We start from the raw sequence: 18,082 nt of genomic DNA on the forward strand, positions 1-18,082 counted from the left end.
TCTACTTTCTATGGAGTCGGTCTCGCTCTCACCTTTTAACCCCTGGAGCCTGGACGAGGTTGCTCGCCTGCCGACCCGCGAGATCTCTCAAACAGCCCATTCTGAGAAAGAAATATCACGCTGACAAAGAAGCCGCATGTTCTAGTAATTGACAAATGTCTGTCTTTAGGTATTACTGCGGTGCTACTTAACATAACCACAATGCAGTGAGAAAATAGTCGTTGTCTTTGGTCGGGGACATACTAGTTCAACTTCACCATCACATGTAACTTATTTTGGCCTCCCAAATTTAGTCGGAATGTGCCGTTTCTCGAGAAAGCATGATACTCCACCAGGACGATAAGACTTTCAACCTCAGCTCATCTACTGCAGAACCAGTCCATCTCCTGAACCGAGCTCAACGAAATCGTATTCTGGAACTCTACCCTGCATCCTTGCCTCTTCAGCCTCAACAGCCTGTTTAAGCGTATATTGCGTACGCATAAGCAGTGGTGCAATGAGCCCTCCGCCCTTCTTTGCTTCGTCGTGTGTCGCAACCCAGTACCGAGCTCCAGTCTCGGCCACAGCGTGGATGCCATTCAAAGCTCCTAAGTTTAGCTGTTTTGTCATCCAGATGCGAACGTCGTCAAGGCCATGAAGTAATGCCAGTGTCGAGAACCCAGATTTACGAATGCATTCCAAGTCTGCTGCTTGTATACCATGAGGAGAGTATAATATCGTCTCCGGTGTTCCCGAGTCAAAGGCGATCATAATGGCCGAGTGGTAATACAGGGCGTTTCCTTCGGTGATGACCCGCCCGATGCCGACCCATGGTGGAAGGCCTGAAATACTCAAATCAGACTTCCAATCCTTGGTTTGGGAGGAGAATCCAGGAGTAGTGGTGACAGAAGAAAAGTGACCCCATGACCGGATAAGGTCAGCAGCTTTATCGGTGGCAAATACTGGCGTTGACTTAGGAAGCTCCTCCAGAGTCGCCTGGTGGCAATGATCAGTGAATTCGTGCGAAATGGCTACAACGTCGATATATGGTTTATCAGTGACCTTTGGACTGTCGGAGCCGTCTTCAAAGCCGGCAAGAATCGAGTTTAGTTGGTCCATGGTTTTCAGACTGGGTTCGACAACGTGCCACTGGGTAGAGAACCATGACGCGACATCGGATTGCGGGCCTTGCAACCACGGGTCAATGAGAACATTGAAATGCTTTCGATCGGGAGGAGGGGCCAGCGACGGGGGATACGGTAGCTGAATGAGCCAGGTGGTGTCGGCATTGAGGTGGACGAGAACGGGCCGTTGAGACCCCAAGGCTTCCAGCCAACCGGCTCGGTCGCTGACTTGGATCGTCGCCGGCACACTTGATGTTTCCGAATTGTCTTGAATAGCCATAAGAATGTCGTTGGCTTCGGGTTTCGTGGTGGAAATTTGATGTGAGATGTTCAAGAAGCGTTTTCGATGGGGTTCGCTCGGCGCAAGCCGGTCCTAGTTGATGTTGGATTGGTGTCCTAAGTAGGAAAAGCATGACGTAGTCGAGTCGCTGCGCCCCGATGATCTGTTTCCAACGAGTACTAACATAACGTCGTATGGCTGACAACTCCGACTATTACACGATGACCACCTCATAGGTCGGGTAAACGCAAGACATGGAAGGGAGGTTCAACTAGCTCATTAGTTTAGAGTATATCCATAACAATTTGCACGATTTTCCAAATACATCTCTGCATATAATACACCTGTGACTCGGGTTTCCACATTCAAGTAATGGCAGCTCTCAGACCCCTTTTGGAGAAGACTTTATCGCACGGACTTAATGGTCACCATCAACGGGTGTTTCTCCCAGAGAATGTAGGCCTTCTGATCCGACCAGTTCTTGCTCTCTTGGCAAAGACTAAGGTCAAAGTTCCAGAGTGTTTTAGCCAGAATAAGTCTCATCTCGTGCCAAGCGAGACTAGGACCGGGAAATTTGTGGTCAGCCAACTGAAGCTCCTACCACCCAGAGAAAGAGGATAACTTACTTAATGCCAATGCAGTTTCGAGGGCCGAGAGAGAAAGGCTGCACGACTTCCTTCGTGTTTGGCTCATACTCTGGCCCGGGAATCCATCGCTCAGGAATAAATGCTTCAGGGTCCTTGAAGTTGCGTGGCGAATGGTTTGCAGGGAACTGCGGGACTGATACGCGAGTCTAGAATATGAAGTCAGCAATCTTGGTCCACATTGAGATGATTCTTTGAACTTTTTACCTTCTCCGGGATCCAGTGTCCCGCAACAGCACTGCCGCCCTCGGGAACTTCTCTCCAAACTCCAACAGGAACTGGGGGGTACCACCGCAGTGCCTCATTGAGAACAGCTGTCATGTACGGCAACGCAGAAAGTCTCTGAATGTCCAAATCGTCTTCAGAGTCCACTTCTCGAATTTCGCTCACAAGACGAGCCAGCTTGTCGGGGTACTGGAGGAGCAAGTATGTAACGCCACTGAGAATTGTTGCTGTGGTCTCGGATCCAGCGACCATGAAAACAGACGCGTTGTTGTACATGTCAAACTTGTCAATCTGCTTGCCTTCGGGCTGACTGAGAACCAACTTCCAGATATCGGCCTGGTCGGTGTCCCTTTCGAGCCTGCGATCGACTCGTTCAATGGCATGCCTGAAGTGCATGTCGGCGGCCTTCTTGAGTTTCGGTGGTGTGACTAACTGGACGATGTTGCCCAGCCATGACCACTCGCGACCGACTTGAGCGATGGCATTGTTCTTGAGGTTGTCGAAGATGTTTGCGACCCATTCTGAGTATTCCAAATTGGCGAGAAGGCCAAGCGATTCTCCAAACGCCAGCTCAGCCATGATGTCAAACGTCGTCAGGTTGTACAGCTTCACCATATCGAACTTGGCGTCTGAGTCTGTCTGTATGCTACGGCGGATGTTTCCCATGAGCTGGTTGACGTATGACAAAATCAGAGGTGCCTGAGCCTTGGGGCTTCTTTCCGAAAACGCTGGCGAAAAGACTCTTCGGAGGCGGCTATGATCGGAATCGGGCAATGTCGTAATCAGATTACGGTGGCCATTGGAATCGCTTCCGTACATGCGCGGGTCTTTGGGGAAGCTTTTCTTGCCTCCCGTCTTGTGGGCGTAGATGTCCTTCCAAGCCTGGCCGTTTATGATGCTAAGTCTGGAGGCCCCAATGCGTACAACATCGCCGTACTGGGCGTGTAGAGAGCTGAGCCAGGGGAGCATTGCCCCTTTTGTCTGCACCGCCATGTATGGTATGTTCGAACAGCGGGTATAAAGCGGCCCGGGGAATTTGGCTAGAGGATGAAAATATGCATTGTACATGAACCCGACGACGAAATAAACTGGAATCTATCACAAGCGAGTTCAGTCGTCATTTAAAAATTGTGAATCTCATGATATGAGTTAGCAATAATCGACTTACGAGAACCAATGCTGCAACAAACACCTGCGCTCGACTTATTTGTGCTAAGCTCTGCAACACCCTGGCCGAGAAGGTCGGCCAGCTGGCCAGAATATTGGTCGTATCAATTGCCATCTTTCCTGATTGCGATGAGCTGTGTTCAAACTCACATGAAAGTGCAAACCGCCTATTACTTATATCTACATTCCGCGTTCTATAGCATGGCCCTCTCATTAGCAGGCTAGCAGCCAAATATCGGCCACTAGGAGAGTAGCAAAACTCCGTGACAAAGCTCTCTGCAAGGAACAAAACTCCGCTGGGTAGTAATTTCAGTTTTCCAACCCCGAGGGTCAACACCCCAAAGGGCATTGGCAAAGGAATGCATGAGCCGGCCGTCGGATCACCAATGCCCCACTACTCTCCGGGTGGAGTTCGGAGCGGACTGAAGGGGGGCCCACTTCCGACCAAGCTTCGGAACAACTTTCCCGGCGAACCGGAAAAATATTCACTTCCGCGTGTCCGCAAAGCATTCCCCCTCGCGCAAGTGGTACCCTTTTTGGCCCTAAATATGGGCCTTACCATTCGCATTGTTCTCAGCTAGCTCTCGGTGCATGGTCGCTCTCGCATCCATTCAGTTGCAGCTGGTGAAATGTACACTCAAAGTAGCAGGGGCCCAAAACCATGCACTCAGCAAGTGCTCAGGTGTGCCAGGAAGTGATTAGCTTCTAGTGGACATTGGCCAAGTTTCCATTTATACCATGACATCTATCTATCTGTACATGCTGCCGATCGCTTCGAAGGACCGAAAATACAATCTCTACCCACTCAGACATCTTCAAGAGTCTCATAGAGCCGCTGGGAATACCGAATCTCCCGGCTGGTCTTCGCTCTCCCTCCCAGTCATGGTCTCCAAGAAGGACCATGCGGAAGTTTCAAGATTCGGAAAATGCCCCCGACCAACACCGATGTATGAAAATGGTGGCACTCCTTCAGCCTCTAATGCCTGTGCCCACATCTGCGTGTTGACTGGAGTTGTTTCTTGAGGATTCAGCGAGCCCAGAGGATTTTGTCCATCTTGGACAACATTTTCAACCCGAGCTCGTAACTTAACGATGTATTCCGGGGACTCTCCCGGAAAACCAGATCTCGTGAGCAGATCCAATCTCTTCGACCAAGCCCGCAGTACGAAATGTGCCAGAGTCGCGCAGCATTTCTCTGTAACGTTGAATAACCTGGGCCGGTATCGGTAGAATATTTCAATCTTTTCCCAGGCACGTTGTGCGATGGGCCCTTCAAGCCTTTGTCCTAAAAGCACTACGACGTAGAGTAATACATCGTACTGAAAGTTGAAATCAGCGAACCAGAGAAAGCCTGTGTCTTCTGAAGAAGAGTAAAGGAACGCCGTATGCTCAAGCATTGAAACAGCCCACATGAATGCATTGTCCTCTCCGCTCTGAAACACAGCGTCAGGTCTAGGTCCATCGCTAATGCTCTTAATCAAGTGTCGTTTCTGTACAAGAAGAGCCGATATGAGCCCTTGAGCCATGACGTGGACTTGTCCAGCGTGGGGGTTGCATCGGTTGTCCAGGATGTGCTGAAGGCTCTGTTCCAAAAGCTCGAAATGAGTTAGGTAGTAGCTCATTTGCTGTTCTCTCGTTCCCCCTGCTACCGGAGGAGCACCGCTGGACTCATTCAGCTCGCTCATCATCTTCACCGGCTCGAGGCCGGGTGTGTCAACGAGAAACTTTGTGATTTTGTGTCGGACCAAGCAGAGAATCATCTCCGAGGGGCCATCGCGGTCCGGTGTTGGTTGCGTAGCGGCCGGAAAAATGTCCGCATCGTTCAAGTTGCTCGGCTCCCTTGCATCCCAGTCCCGAGGGAGCAGCGAGTGACCAAAGCCGGAGAACAAGGCGAACTTTGCGTCGAGTGATACCAGTTGCCACCATACCCTGCGCCTCATCTCTGATACAAAGGGCTTGAGGCCAAGCACGTCGCCGTCTCGGTGGAGCCCCATCTTTTGAGCGATTCGTATGACGGTGCCGCTGAAGACCCATGAGCTGTGGCGGTCGTATCGGTCTTGCAAGGAATACTACCAATAATGTCAGCGCATTGCTCCAATTTTTCACGCTGTAGGATCATAGTTACCAAACTTACCAAGTATAGGCAGAGTGACTGGAGAATAACTAGATCGTTAGTCCGCATGAAGTTGAGCTGTCTCATTATTTGGCGGATGCCAGCGGAAAACGACGCTACGGCAGCTTCCTTGGTTTTCTTCAACATAGTCAAGCATTCCTCCTCAGACATGGCAACTACTGCCATTAGAAAGATGGACAGCAGTAGTGCCATGATATTTTCTGGCAGACCTTGAGTCCCATTTGTAGCTTCCACAACATGAGGCTGAAAGCTGTGAACATGAATCACCTTTGTGAAGGGATTAACTCTGTCAAGGAATATCTGCCACAGCTTGAAGACAAGTGCGGCACCTGGCCAAGCGTCAAGGACTGAAGAGCTGGGGGCGTCATCTCCAAGAAGGAGGTCCGTGTTTGGGTCGGAAGGCCTGCTGTCCAGTGGGCTGCTGCGTTCGTTCTCATCTAAATTGATGAGCTCATTCATGGCTCGAAGCTGTAGTAAGGTATGTAATGTCAGTGCCTTGATGTCGAATGACATGCGTGGAGAATGACGTACTTCTTCATTGACCAGCCCTAGGAGGTAGTTATCCATAAAGGCGAGCTTGCCATTTGGATCTTCCACCAGCTTCCCTTCCGGGGTCCATTTAGAGACCGGGGAAGGGTCCGCCGGACTTTGAGACTGCGACGTCTTTGGCGTAGTGGCAGTATTCGGGGAAGCCTTGGAGGCTGCTGCTGAAGCTTGGCCACTCAGGAGTTGCTCACAACGGGCCAGGCGTGCTTTGAGAGCCTGGTTGTAAGGCTTCCTGCCTCGTGGAGGAGCTGGCGTCCCAGGGATGCATTGGCTGGATGACTAGTAGCAGCTCATCAGCCTCAAGTCCTCCCAAGCGCGGAGCAACCGACGGAACACGACATACCCTAATGCAGTTTGCACAAGGAAATACCCGGCTGCACTTGACTTTCCGCTTTTGGCATGCAACACAGGCAATGAGGCGCCGACCGGTACCTGGCTGGTCACTGTCGGGAGACATCGAGTCCGGCCCCGAGGCTCCGGATGGGAAGGTAGCCATGTTTTCCCACGCGAGAGAAGGGCCGAGAATCCCAGCGGGCCCGAAGCAACAGCCGGCGCTGTAAGGGCGAGAGTGGGGGACTATAACACTGGCCGGAAAGGAGATGTGACGTGGAGCTTTGTTGCTTCGTGAGATGGGGAAGGCTGCATATGTCTCGCAGATACGGGAGCGAAAAAAGATGGTGCTGCCTCCTTTTAATTCGCGCCGTACAGAGTTTCTGTCCTTCGGTATCGAAAGTTTGTCCGACGATCCGCAAACCCATGTTTCACTAACTAGCGCTGTGCGTAACTGCTGAGTTGCCCCCGCCTACTCGGGTCTCTTTAGATAGTGTAATGCGAGTGTCGGATTAAAAGTCATAGCTGAAAGACCTAGCGGCAACAAGCTTGCTGCTAGAGCAATTGGACATTTACACATCTTTTTACGACTGATTGCTTCCAAGAAAACGTTGTGTTAAGATGGCAGCAGCCTGGCGGTCGGTTCCAGTGCACAAGGCTGGTCTCCAGTCAAGTTTTTGCCTCAATTCTGTACTAAGAACCATGAGGCAGCACAGGACATTCGCTCTTCACTCAATGTGCCTCCATGAACCTTGGTCTCGACTTCAGCTCACTCAACAGTGTCCCAAACTATGATTCTTTATCATGCCAAATTCGTTGAGAACTATTTTCTTGCCAGCATGCACCTCTAAATGTTGCCGAGAGCCGAGCAGGATTCGGGAAGTGGAATTGTAAACGGAATAAGATACCGAACCACGTCACGTAATATCGCGGAGACGCGGGAGTCCCACCCGAATCACCCGCAATTTTTCTCCGATCATGATTAGCCTATGGTATGAAAGATTACCGTTCTTCAATCTCTGTTATAATTCATGTATCGACGACACCAGAAGGTTACAGTAGCCTGCGTACGTGAGCGGCCCCACATGCTAAGCATTGCTGAGTGGAGCCTCCCGCGGGAGTTCAACGTCATTCTCGAAAAGGACTGGAGCATTCGAGACTTGAGTTTCGCGGGTATAGGAGACCGGCCGCCCCGGATTCACTTTACTACTGTGAGAAGGTAGTGTGTTAAGCTTGATAGTTGTAGTTCACATGACTTTGGCGACCATTCCGACTCGTCAATGGTTTGTAGGTTGTTGTCATCAAGTGCTACTTACTTTAGGTGACTTTAGGTGGACAAGAGTCGTTCATGACGTAGGTGAGCCTCGTTGTTGTGTATCGATGAGCGTCATGATCACATAAGGAAAATACCATATTCTGCCAGTTCGGGTTGATATCGAAGTCCAACACCCTGTAATAGACTTGCTTTACATCTGATCACCTACTACCGTTGTGATCCGTTGTGTTTCTCAATGGTTGGGAGCTAGTCACTGAATATGCTATGTTGGGTCACGACAGCACTTGAAAGTTCCATTGTTCAATTTTGTAAACTCCTAATACCATTGAAAACCTCAGTCTATCCGGGTCATGCTACGGGTCCGCCTCTGTGCGTGACTAAACAGCACTCTCAATTTGCCAGCTAAAGCTCTTCGTCGTCCGGATCGAAATATCTACTTGGTTCGATCGTCAACGTCCAGACGCATCTTCTTCACACAATGACACATATGCTCAATCTCGTCTTGAATCGGAGCTGGAGTATGAACGTGGTCATCCTGCAGCTTGTCGGCGGACGAAAAGTCCCAATCGGAGCCAAGAATCTTGTTCAACGCATCGTTTGAGAAGCAGCTGCATGACGGATGACAGAAAGAGCAGAGCTTTTTGAAAAATCGATAGTCCTCAATCTTTCCGTAACACTTCGGATCAGCCTGAGAAGCACTTTTACAACTGACGGTGTACTGCTCCAGACGGCTGATCTCCTTGCTGCACTTGGCACAGATACGGAGAAAGAAGGTGGTGGTACACATGATGTCTTTCGTCAAGCTGACTAGTTGGTGTGAAAATGGATGAGCGGACTTACTAGTAAGTTTATCATGTATGGAAGTTGATGTTGTGATGAGAGAGACGTAAATGATGATACTGGTGGCTTACAAAAAAGTCTCATTGGCATCACTCATGTTCCAAGATTGAGATGATATACACACCAATCAACTTTGGAGGCTATTCTGCCTGTTCATTATCTTGGATGTTGTTGCCATGTTCGTTTTTGCGCTTTACGGCCTCGCACTTTGTCGGTGTAAAAGAACAAAGACACTGAGGTACTCATGTCCGAGTATCAAGGTCAAAACATGCAGTGAACAATGGGATTCCGTTGAACATAAAGAACTTTGATTGAGGGGGTATCAATTCGCAGGCAAAAGCTATGTGCAGCTAGAAAGGAAAGAGTATGTACAGCACTCATGTGGTATCATTTACGTCATGCGAATCAAGCAAAAAGATCCCCCTCAATACCCCGGCTTCTCATCTAGCACTCAGCGAAACGCTTAAGAGTACCAGTTGTTGGGGGTCCACTTGACCTGTTGAGGTTGTTAGTGGGCTTTCTTCTAAATTGGAACATTTAGTTTCTGTTTGACTTACGTAGCTGGCGTCAATCTTCTTCAGGTCAGGAACACCGAGGTTGCCGGCGTCGATGGCGATCTCGTGCTTGAGGATCTTGATAGCCTTCTCGACACCCTCCTGGCCGAAGATGTTGGAGAACATGATAGGGCGGCCGAGACCGACAGCCTTAACACCGAGGGAAAGAAGCTTGAGGACATCAGCACCGTAGCGGACACCACCGTCGGCGTAGACCTCGATCTTCTGGAAGATCTCGGGGTCCTTCTCGTAGATCTCAAGGGCAACCTCGAGGGAAGAAGGGGAGCCGTCAAGCTGGCGACCGCCGTGGTTAGAAAGGATAATGGCAGGGACCTTGTTCTCGATGGCGGCCTCGGCGTCCTCGACGGTCATAATACCCTTGATGATAATGGGGAGGTCGGTCATGTTGGACAGCTTGCGGTACTCGTCCCAGGTGATGAGGGAGTAGTCAGAGTCGGCAGAGCCGACAGCAAAGCGAGCAGCGCGGTGGCGGTTACCGTCGGCGGCAGAGTCAACAGTGTAGACGATGCCGTTGGCGCCGGAGGCCTTGATGCGGTCGAAGAGGACCTGGGTGGCGGTGTCGTTGGTGGTGAGGTACACCTGCTGGAAGGCGACCTGACCCTCGGCCTTGACCTCGGCGATCTGCTCAATGGTCTTGGCGGCGTACAGGGCAGGCATATAGAGGATGTTCTCCGCGGCAGCAGCCCTCATCAGGTTGAGCTCAGCATCAGCGTGAGCGTAATCAGCACGGGCAGCAGGGCTGATGAAGATGGGAGCAGAGAAGTTGTGTCCCAGGATGGTGGTGCTGCGCGAGTCAGCGATCTGCAAGAATACCAAGAACCCGACCAAGGGGGGCTCGTCTGAATAGGAAGCTAGAAGCTCGGACTTACTTGAGGGTAGACTCAATGTTGGTGATGTCAACCATGGTGCGAGGGCGGAGGCGGTAACGGCCGAAGACCTCGAGGTTGTTGCGGTAAGACCATTCACCGGCGGCACCGTTGCGGTAGTAGGTGTAGTTCTTGATGGGGAGGTAGTTGCGAGCGGCGTACTCGAAGTCGGGAAGGCCAACCATCTGGGTGAGGTTGGGCAGAGCACCGACAGCGAGGTCGCCGAGGGCAAGCTCAATACCGGTATCCGGCTCATTGAGGAACGGGCGGGTGGCGGCGACGCCGGCCGCGAGGGCGGAGATGAGAGCAGCACGCATGTTTGTCAGATAATGAGCGAATGTAAGTGAGTGATGACTGTGAGCACGTGTGTGATGAATCTCAACATCGGATCACCAGCAAAGGGGACGGTCCTAAGAGTCTTATTTATCATGGCCACGACAATACAACCAGACGTCAACTTTTTTCTCTCTAAGCTCCCCCCTCCCCTATACTGCCAGGTTCTTGGCATCGCTCCGAGCCTCCTTGCTCATATCCGCATTCGGTTCGACGAGCGGGCCAAGCGGTTGCTACCCAAAGTCTACATGTTTAGAGGTATTATTTCCAAGGTGGTCCATGACGTGCGCCATGGGTGTCGTTGAGCACCAGGAGACATCCGCAGGGACGGGGACGGCGGCCCCGTTTTCCAATGTTGAGATACCAGTGGGAGCTTTTCTCTGAGTCTCTGCGCATGATGCCCCCCGATGCTGAGGAATGGGCTGCATCCAGGGAAGGTCGGTCTTGGCGAACGGGCTGTCTTGATTCTTTCGGACAAGTCGGGTGGCACTCTGTAGTCCCAGGAAACTTGGACAGGCGGGTCTAGAGGAAAATCCAGGCCCCAAATCCGGAAGCTTGACTTGGACCTGTCATGAGAGAATGACGGTGGGATAGCAACGATGGTTCAAACTCAGATAGACGATGTCGACCCGCTGCCAAGCTTAATGGTGCTGCAATGCCTCCCTGATCCGGGGAGAAGCCCGTTATCAGATCTTGTAGGGTGGACCAGCGAATGCCGTTAACGACCCAAGAACTGACGTATCAAGTTGATGGAAGACTGACGGGATGGAGCTAGTTTCACGTTTTTTTCCTTCTCTTCTTCTGCCTTCCTGTCTGTGCTCCCCCTCGGTTCCCCTCTACAGGCTCCAGAAAAAGGTCAGCCACTGGCAGTTGGCTGGCAAGGATAGGGCGGGTAACTGACTCGCCCTGGAAGGAGATTTGGTAGCTTAATAAGGCGCTACTATGGCTGAATAATAACGGAGCCAAGTTAATGAGCCAAGTCGTCGCATGGGGGTGGGCGATGCTCCTAGCCAGCACATGACACCAGCCCAGCCAGCGGGATGGGGCTTGGACAAGCGCGCGGGTGGTGACAGCGTGAATGGGGACTACAACGCTCTCGGGAAGCGAAGGTCCCAGAGGTCTGGATTGCAATTGTTGGCCCGGTCCTGGGAGGATCCCACGTCACGGACAGACTCCTGTCCCCGATTGAGGGACATTTGGGGGCTTTTACACTTACAGAAGTTCGGTCGACTTCCGACCTTCAGGCATCGTGAGGATTAGGAAGTTCAAAAAAATTTGGGAACATGATGGTTCCTAGCTTCCCTCATTTCCATCCGATGTTAAGTCGCCCACGTGTCTTTGGAAATTCCTGAGTGTTAGTCCCGGGTTCCTGATGCACTGAGCTCTACAAAGTACGGGCATTACATTTCCCTCTGATCTCCCTTAATTGTTTGTTTGTTGTTTGCGGTTGAGAGCGCATTATGCTTGAATCGTCCGGTGTCTGGAAAACATTTGCTGGCTTTCTTCTTCAGAAACAGGGATAGGGATAGGCCTCCCGCCAAAGACAAAAAGGGAGGTCGCATCTCCCGTCACATTCCAATGCTACCTACCACATTTGCACATGACGTACCCTGGAAGCGAGATTTTGTTCAATAGCTTCCTTCGGTTCATTCCCTTTTCTTTTCCATTCTCGAACTGGGTCTGGTCCGAAGTTGAGAAGGAGTTGTGAAGAAAATTTTGACCCTCAAAATGCTCGACTGGATTCCACTAGAAAATAGTTCCCGCAGTTTCCATCGCGAAAATTTCCGATCCCTCGACCAGGGTCCTATTCAGGCGTTGACAATGTCGAGTAGCAGCATCCGTCCCTCGGACTTATGACCGGCCGTACTCACGAAATGTCGGATCCGTGTGGGAGCCCCTCGACCTTCCGGAAACAGTTTGCTGCCGGTGGTGGCAACCGAACACGACGCAGGCCGTGGCGGAGCCGTAAGGCGTTGAAAAGAGAGTCAGTCTCTCATCACGACTGTATTCGGATGCCACGTCCTGCGGAGAGAAAAATCGCCGCGCTTCGCCAAGGACTCTTGGACTCCGTGAAAGCCGTCAATTGCAACGGTGAGGCAGCCGATGACAGTGCATTCTCGGTCTTGGTAACCGATAACGAGCACAGACGATGGCCCATAGCCCCATGCAGCTCCTCCGTCTATCGATAACTGAGCTATGGTCCGTGGGGGTAACTGCTCAAGGAGAGACGTCTTGCGATGCTATTCATCTCAATGGAAACCTGAAGGGAATGGAGCCTGGCTCCGTTCGTGACTGACTTGTGGGCACCGGCTGCTGGTTCGTTTGAAAAGTTTTGCGGATCCGCGCCGTAAAAACCCAAGTTGCGAGGATCACTCTGTTCTCTTCTGCTACAGTCTACAGACCGACTTTCTGCATGTTAATTTGTGACCTGTTCCTCAATACCCTTTTTTTCCAGACTACAGCGATATCTCGAGCAAGCACTTCGCCTCGGCTCTGCATACTGTCACCATTACTTCTACCGATTTGGAATTAATTGCCTACGATCCTTCCCATACTCAATCCTTTCCGTAGCTTTTCGGGATTTTCACGATATATTGCTCAAACCCATGTTGCATGCGTCATGCGCCGCAACCTCATCAGGCCTATGAAGCAGGTTTCTAAAAGGTGGGAGTGCGTCGGAACCAACAAATTCTCCTGATCAAGACGATCGGAAGGCTCGCGAATGCAGGAACCACCACGGGAGCTTCACTTGATCATCCGGATTCTTTCTCCCGCTCGGGACCTTGTTAAGTGCCCGCATCAAATACCGGCGCTGCATGGGGAGCCTGAACTGCATCCAATTCTTTAAGCACCTCGACTGCAGCATTTCATAGTCCGACTTCGGCGCACAACCTGAATCCATTCCCAAGTCCGAACTCAAGGCGTTGATAACATTTTGCGAGCCGAACGATCTCGGACAACAACCGATCGTCCGAACAGCCTCCTCCCGCTCATCGTGGTGTTGACCAAAATTGTGGATGAACACATTCTTGTCGGACATGAGCCGGGCCTGATAGTGGACCGCAGGCTTCTTTGCCTGCGATAGTAAGGTGTCCGTACGGTGTATTTTCGTCGCAAAAGACCCAGATTGCCACCAACTCGCCGACTCCTCACCGACCGGGACGCACCCGCTCCCTCCGCTGAACGAATGCGGCAACCCGTTTGTTGATAACGGATTCCTCTTTCTGAAGAAGGTAGGTGAATCTCGTCAGCACGGATTTTGCAACGGTCCAGAATTCAATGCCTGCTCTGCACCTTGCTTGCCTTGCGCGCCTTCATCAAATGGCCAAACCGCATGTGTGGGCAAGGTGGGATTTTCGTGTCCACACCAATGAAACCTGCAAGGGTTGCTAGATATTGATCTGCAATCTGGCCCAGGAACCCGACCACTCAAAAGTCTACATGTCTCCAGTTTTTAACATGCTCGGTCAGGGCAGCTCCGGGGTAGGATTTCTTTTTAGAGGCCCCCCAGGAGCGCTGCACCAGCACCTTCCAGAAGGTTAATTCGGCCCTGTGATTTAACTGTAACTAAATCCTTATTCTTGGTTGTAGCGATGGCACTCTGCAATCGTCCTTGCACAGGTTTCATCCAGCCCTGGCGACTCTCACTGCTTGGCGAGATGAACAGCTGAGAATAGGGCGGGCAGCGTCGCAGATTGAAATGAAATTTTGGCAAGTTTTGCCTATTCTTAGCCAATGAGTTCGGTTGCAGAGGCCTAAACAACCCGACGTGACCGATATAAACAGGAGTGAAGTCTATTCATGTTGCCTATTTCTAGAATTTACACGAACTCATCATGCGAATTATTTCAATGTCTCAAGGGCTTGACGCAGGGTGAAATCCTTCATACCTTATTGACTGAATCCTGACGAATAGACCCGTGGATCGTACCTTTTAGGTAGAGCTATGCATTGCGTAAAATTATGTTACCACTCAGTGAGTTATGTCTGAGACCCACCAGACCATGATGTTGAGAGCATCGTCACCTGGCTGCAAAGATCGAGGCCTCTTGAGCCAAATACCACCATACGCCGATGCTATTACTTGTAGAATATCTCAGCTTGAGGTGCGGAAAGAGTCATCTTGTGGACCCGCCGTCATCTCTGTCCTCTGACGGCGGCACTACTAGTAACATCACCAAGTGTCCCAAGTCCCTATTAGGGGATTGGAAAGCATGTTTCTTGAGTCTCATTTTCCAGTTCAGTATCAGAGTATCAGAAAAGTGACGAATGTTTCGCTGTATGGTGTTGTTGCTGGCATAATCGTTTTTGCGATTATGCTCGACCCAAAAGACATGATGAGGACTTGTCATGTCCTCACATCGTGAGAATAAAAGCGCGAGATTCTCTCGCCAATTGGGATGGGTCAATTTTGCACTACGATGCTTGTCAGCGAAGAAACATGAAGTCTCGGTTGGCCTTCTCTCCTGACTAGAGTCAGCCGATGTGATTCGGTAGGTTCTTGATGATGCGACGAGGACAATCTACGGTGAAGTGAGTTTGCGCCGGTAAAGCAACCGGGATGATCAAGCTGACGAGGGTGTGCTATCCCTTAGTTCTGAAGATGATGAGAGTATCACGTTCCTGAGACTTTGGTCGTTAATGGTTTCGGGCTTCTCTTGAAAATCACCCACAACCCAAAAATTGCTCAATATCCATGATGCGGATCTCAGAATTGCGTTCGGCAACGGGTAGTACCCTTCAAGAGATATTTCTCACTTGTCACCCCTCACGTAAGATAAAGAAATTAAAGCCATTCGAGCACAGATTTCCTGCAAAGGCCTTTTTGGCGAAGACCCCGAGTTTTGGGAGGGTTTGACACGGAATCAGGGTTTAGGACATGCCGAAGTCCTCCTCCTTAGCTTGTTGATCCATGTGCGAGAGCTTGCTCTGCCAGCTAATTGGCGTCAATTTGGGCTATGAGGAGAAGATCCAAGCGGACATGGAAACTATCTTTATACTTGGCAATTGCTTCATCATATTGTGTTTCGTGTTAACGAACGAGACGCAAAAGATGCGACATTCTCGAACCTCAAAACTCTTCGACCATTTGCTGGCGCCGGTTGGAGATGTAGGCATGCAATGGCAATCAATTCTCTTCGAGAAGCCTACATCGGAGGCTGTATTGCCACTGACGATGGGGATAAGGGCATACCCTTCTCACCAGAGTACTCGGACTACAGCCCACGTCTAGAAGAGCTGGAGTTAGTGGGCTGCACAATTGGGCGAGGGAAATCCTCAACCTGAAAGCTTTACGTAACGCACACGAGAGGAAATGGAACAATTTATTTATACTTATTCTTCGACCTAGAACAGGCTCTCAGCAACATCATGGAGTACAGCGGCAAGACACTGAAAGAGCTTTCAGTGCACACCATGACGCAAATGGGAGTAATAGAGAGTACCCTCACCGACATGAAGGGCTTCAAGCGCCTTAAATACCTCGCGACTGATGCCACCATGTTCATGGGGACAGAGTTTCGCAGAGTTATCATTAAAGAGGAGTTCCCTTTCCAACCGCTCAGCGTGCCGCTCAACGAACTAGCTGCACCACGGTTTGTGGACATGCTTCCTCCATCGATCAAATCTATTCGGATTTTGGCGGAGCTCTGGGACTGTAACGAATCAAGACCTAGGGTATAAAATGCCATGGAGTTTTATTTGATGGTACAAAAAGGCTTCATGAATAAAGGCCACCAGAATTGAGGAAGATCGTTTTTTCAGCCCTGGGGAACAATATGAATGATAACTTCTTGGACAAGTACGATGCGAAGTGGACCACAATCTCTTTACAAGATGGACCGGACCTCCAGCCAGACTTCGTCCACGATTTCCAAGAGCGATTCGGTGTCCTTACTGAAGGCTATGTCGATTCCGAAGAAAAGGATGATCAAGATGGCAGCGGCCAGGTCGAGGACAGCGAATCAGAGGAAGAAGAAGACATTGAATCAGAGGATGATGTATAGGTAGAACTTGAATAAAGGGATAGTCGAAAAAAGAGTACGCATCGGAATGCTTTAGGCGCAAAAACCACACCGTCTCGAAGCCTCGTGGGAGACCGACGAGCAATCTTGAGCAACGACCTGCCCACAACAGTGGCATCGGTGATCCTCAAACACCCGAATACTCGCACCTGTATGTTCCACCACTTCAGCTGATGAAATTCGTGAAGTGTAAAGCTCCGATCGGGATAATGTACGCCGAGAAAGCAACCTGTGGACAATTGCTTGGTCGTTCTCTTCCCCACATTTCCAACGGCTCAGCGGCTGTGGATGGAAGCGGGCTGCACCCCAGAATAAGCAAGAGGGGCACTGCATTAGTCCCTTGATCAGGTGAACGAGCATGTTGGAATTAGGACGTCCGCAGATACGCGTATTCGTTCTGTCACAGCTTGCTACAAGCAAACATGTTTCAATGTATTGCAGATACTTGCTTTGTCCACACTCCTGGAACGAAGCCTACCTACAAGTGCCGAGATTCGTGCAAGTACAGAGGGGTGTACCCCACATCATGCCAACTTCATCTTGTGAGGAGCTTCAAGTCCCAGACGCCAGATTGGTCCATGAACCCGGCTGTGAGCTCTTTGGTCGTCAGTGGTAAGCTACCGTCAGATACTACTTGATTGTTACCCAGGTACGTCAGGTCACACGAAGCGGCCCGATCTCGTTATTATTTACACCGAGGAGACTGCCCACTATTCTTCACTCCACCATCTTGCGAATGCAAGTTTTGTGCCCAGGTCTGCCTCCATCAAGCTCAATCATTGGGTTTTGCCCTGGCATTAGTCTACTTAAATCGCGATGAAAAGCTTTTCCGTAATCTGTCGGTTTAGGGGCTGTACAAGACAACACGATTTCCAATCTTTACTGAAGCTATTCTCAGAATGACCACGCTACGCCATGTAGTCGGCTTTTTTGCCTTACTTCTCACTGGTTGCCAACCCATCCGAGCTTCAAACTGCACACGATCCCCAGATCACTTCCTCAACCCACCATCCCGGGAGCGCCCAAAGTTCAGATACTGGCTTCCGGACGCCAGTGTAGACGCCGAGACTGTGGAAGCAGACATCAAAGCAGCTGGTGATATTGGAGCTGGGGGAGTAGAGTTCTTGCCGTTCTACAACTATGGAGGAGACCTCGGGCCCCCTCCAATTGGGGTCAATTGGTCCAACTACGGCTTTGGTACACCTGCTCATCTCGGTCTCTTCACATCGGCTTTGAAGGCCCATAAGCAGGCGGGATTGATCATGGACTTTTCACTTGGGCCGAATCAGGGACAAGGCATTCCGGCTCACTCTGCCGATGAGGGATTGCAATGGGACTTGGTAGGTACATGCAAATCTTCCACAGCTTTCGGCTATGAAAATAGCTGAGTCCATGTTACTGAACTCCCTACACAGGTTTCCTTTAGCCAAGCTATTTCCAATCGCGGCGTTCTCGACAAAACGATTCCAGGCTGGGGAGACGGAGAGCTAGTTGCTGCCGTGTCCGCTATCGTGGTATCTCGAGCGAACGTTTCTTACAATATCACTGGGATCACCGGCGCGACGACTGTGTCTTACGAGGATCTCATCTTGCAGGATGGATCTCTCACAGACATTACCTCCAGTGTTTCCAGGGATGGCATATTGTCCTGGAAGCCCACTGGTAATTTGACCAGTGGATCTGACTACGAGCTGTTCTTTTTCTACGAGAAGTTGTCTCATAACCAGAACGTCCACTTCT

General features: G+C 50.7%; 3 protein-coding genes across 3 annotated transcripts; 1 reads left to right on the forward strand and 2 right to left on the reverse strand.

The window, feature by feature from the left end:
- Nucleotides 1-363: 363 nt before the first annotated feature.
- Nucleotides 364-3,245, reverse strand: N0V96_007483 (uncharacterized protein; the record flags this gene model as incomplete). Its single annotated transcript, XM_065758040.1, has 4 exons — nucleotides 364-1,476; nucleotides 1,798-1,942; nucleotides 2,079-2,176; nucleotides 2,235-3,245. 4 exons carry the CDS (start codon nucleotides 3,243-3,245, stop codon nucleotides 364-366), a joined length of 2,367 nt encoding a protein of 788 aa, XP_065613182.1.
- Nucleotides 3,246-9,008: 5,763 nt separating this feature from the next.
- On the reverse strand, nucleotides 9,009-10,303 carry N0V96_007484 (uncharacterized protein; the record flags this gene model as incomplete). The annotated part of the gene is made up of 3 exons (XM_053192887.2): nucleotides 9,009-9,041; nucleotides 9,103-9,904; nucleotides 9,990-10,303. The coding sequence occupies 3 exons, from the start codon at nucleotides 10,301-10,303 to the stop codon at nucleotides 9,009-9,011; spliced, it is 1,149 nt and encodes a 382-aa protein (XP_053049827.2).
- Nucleotides 10,304-15,689: 5,386 nt separating this feature from the next.
- Nucleotides 15,690-16,324, forward strand: N0V96_007485 (uncharacterized protein; the record flags this gene model as incomplete). The annotated part of the gene is made up of 2 exons (XM_053192886.1): nucleotides 15,690-15,975; nucleotides 16,083-16,324. 2 exons carry the CDS (start codon nucleotides 15,690-15,692, stop codon nucleotides 16,322-16,324), a joined length of 528 nt encoding a protein of 175 aa, XP_053049826.1.
- Nucleotides 16,325-18,082: the final 1,758 nt, after the last annotated feature.

This window comes from Colletotrichum fioriniae, assembly GCF_027942845.1.
Source record: "Colletotrichum fioriniae strain IMI 355084 chromosome Unknown scaffold_9, whole genome shotgun sequence".
NCBI classification, from domain to species: domain Eukaryota; kingdom Fungi; phylum Ascomycota; class Sordariomycetes; order Glomerellales; family Glomerellaceae; genus Colletotrichum; species Colletotrichum fioriniae.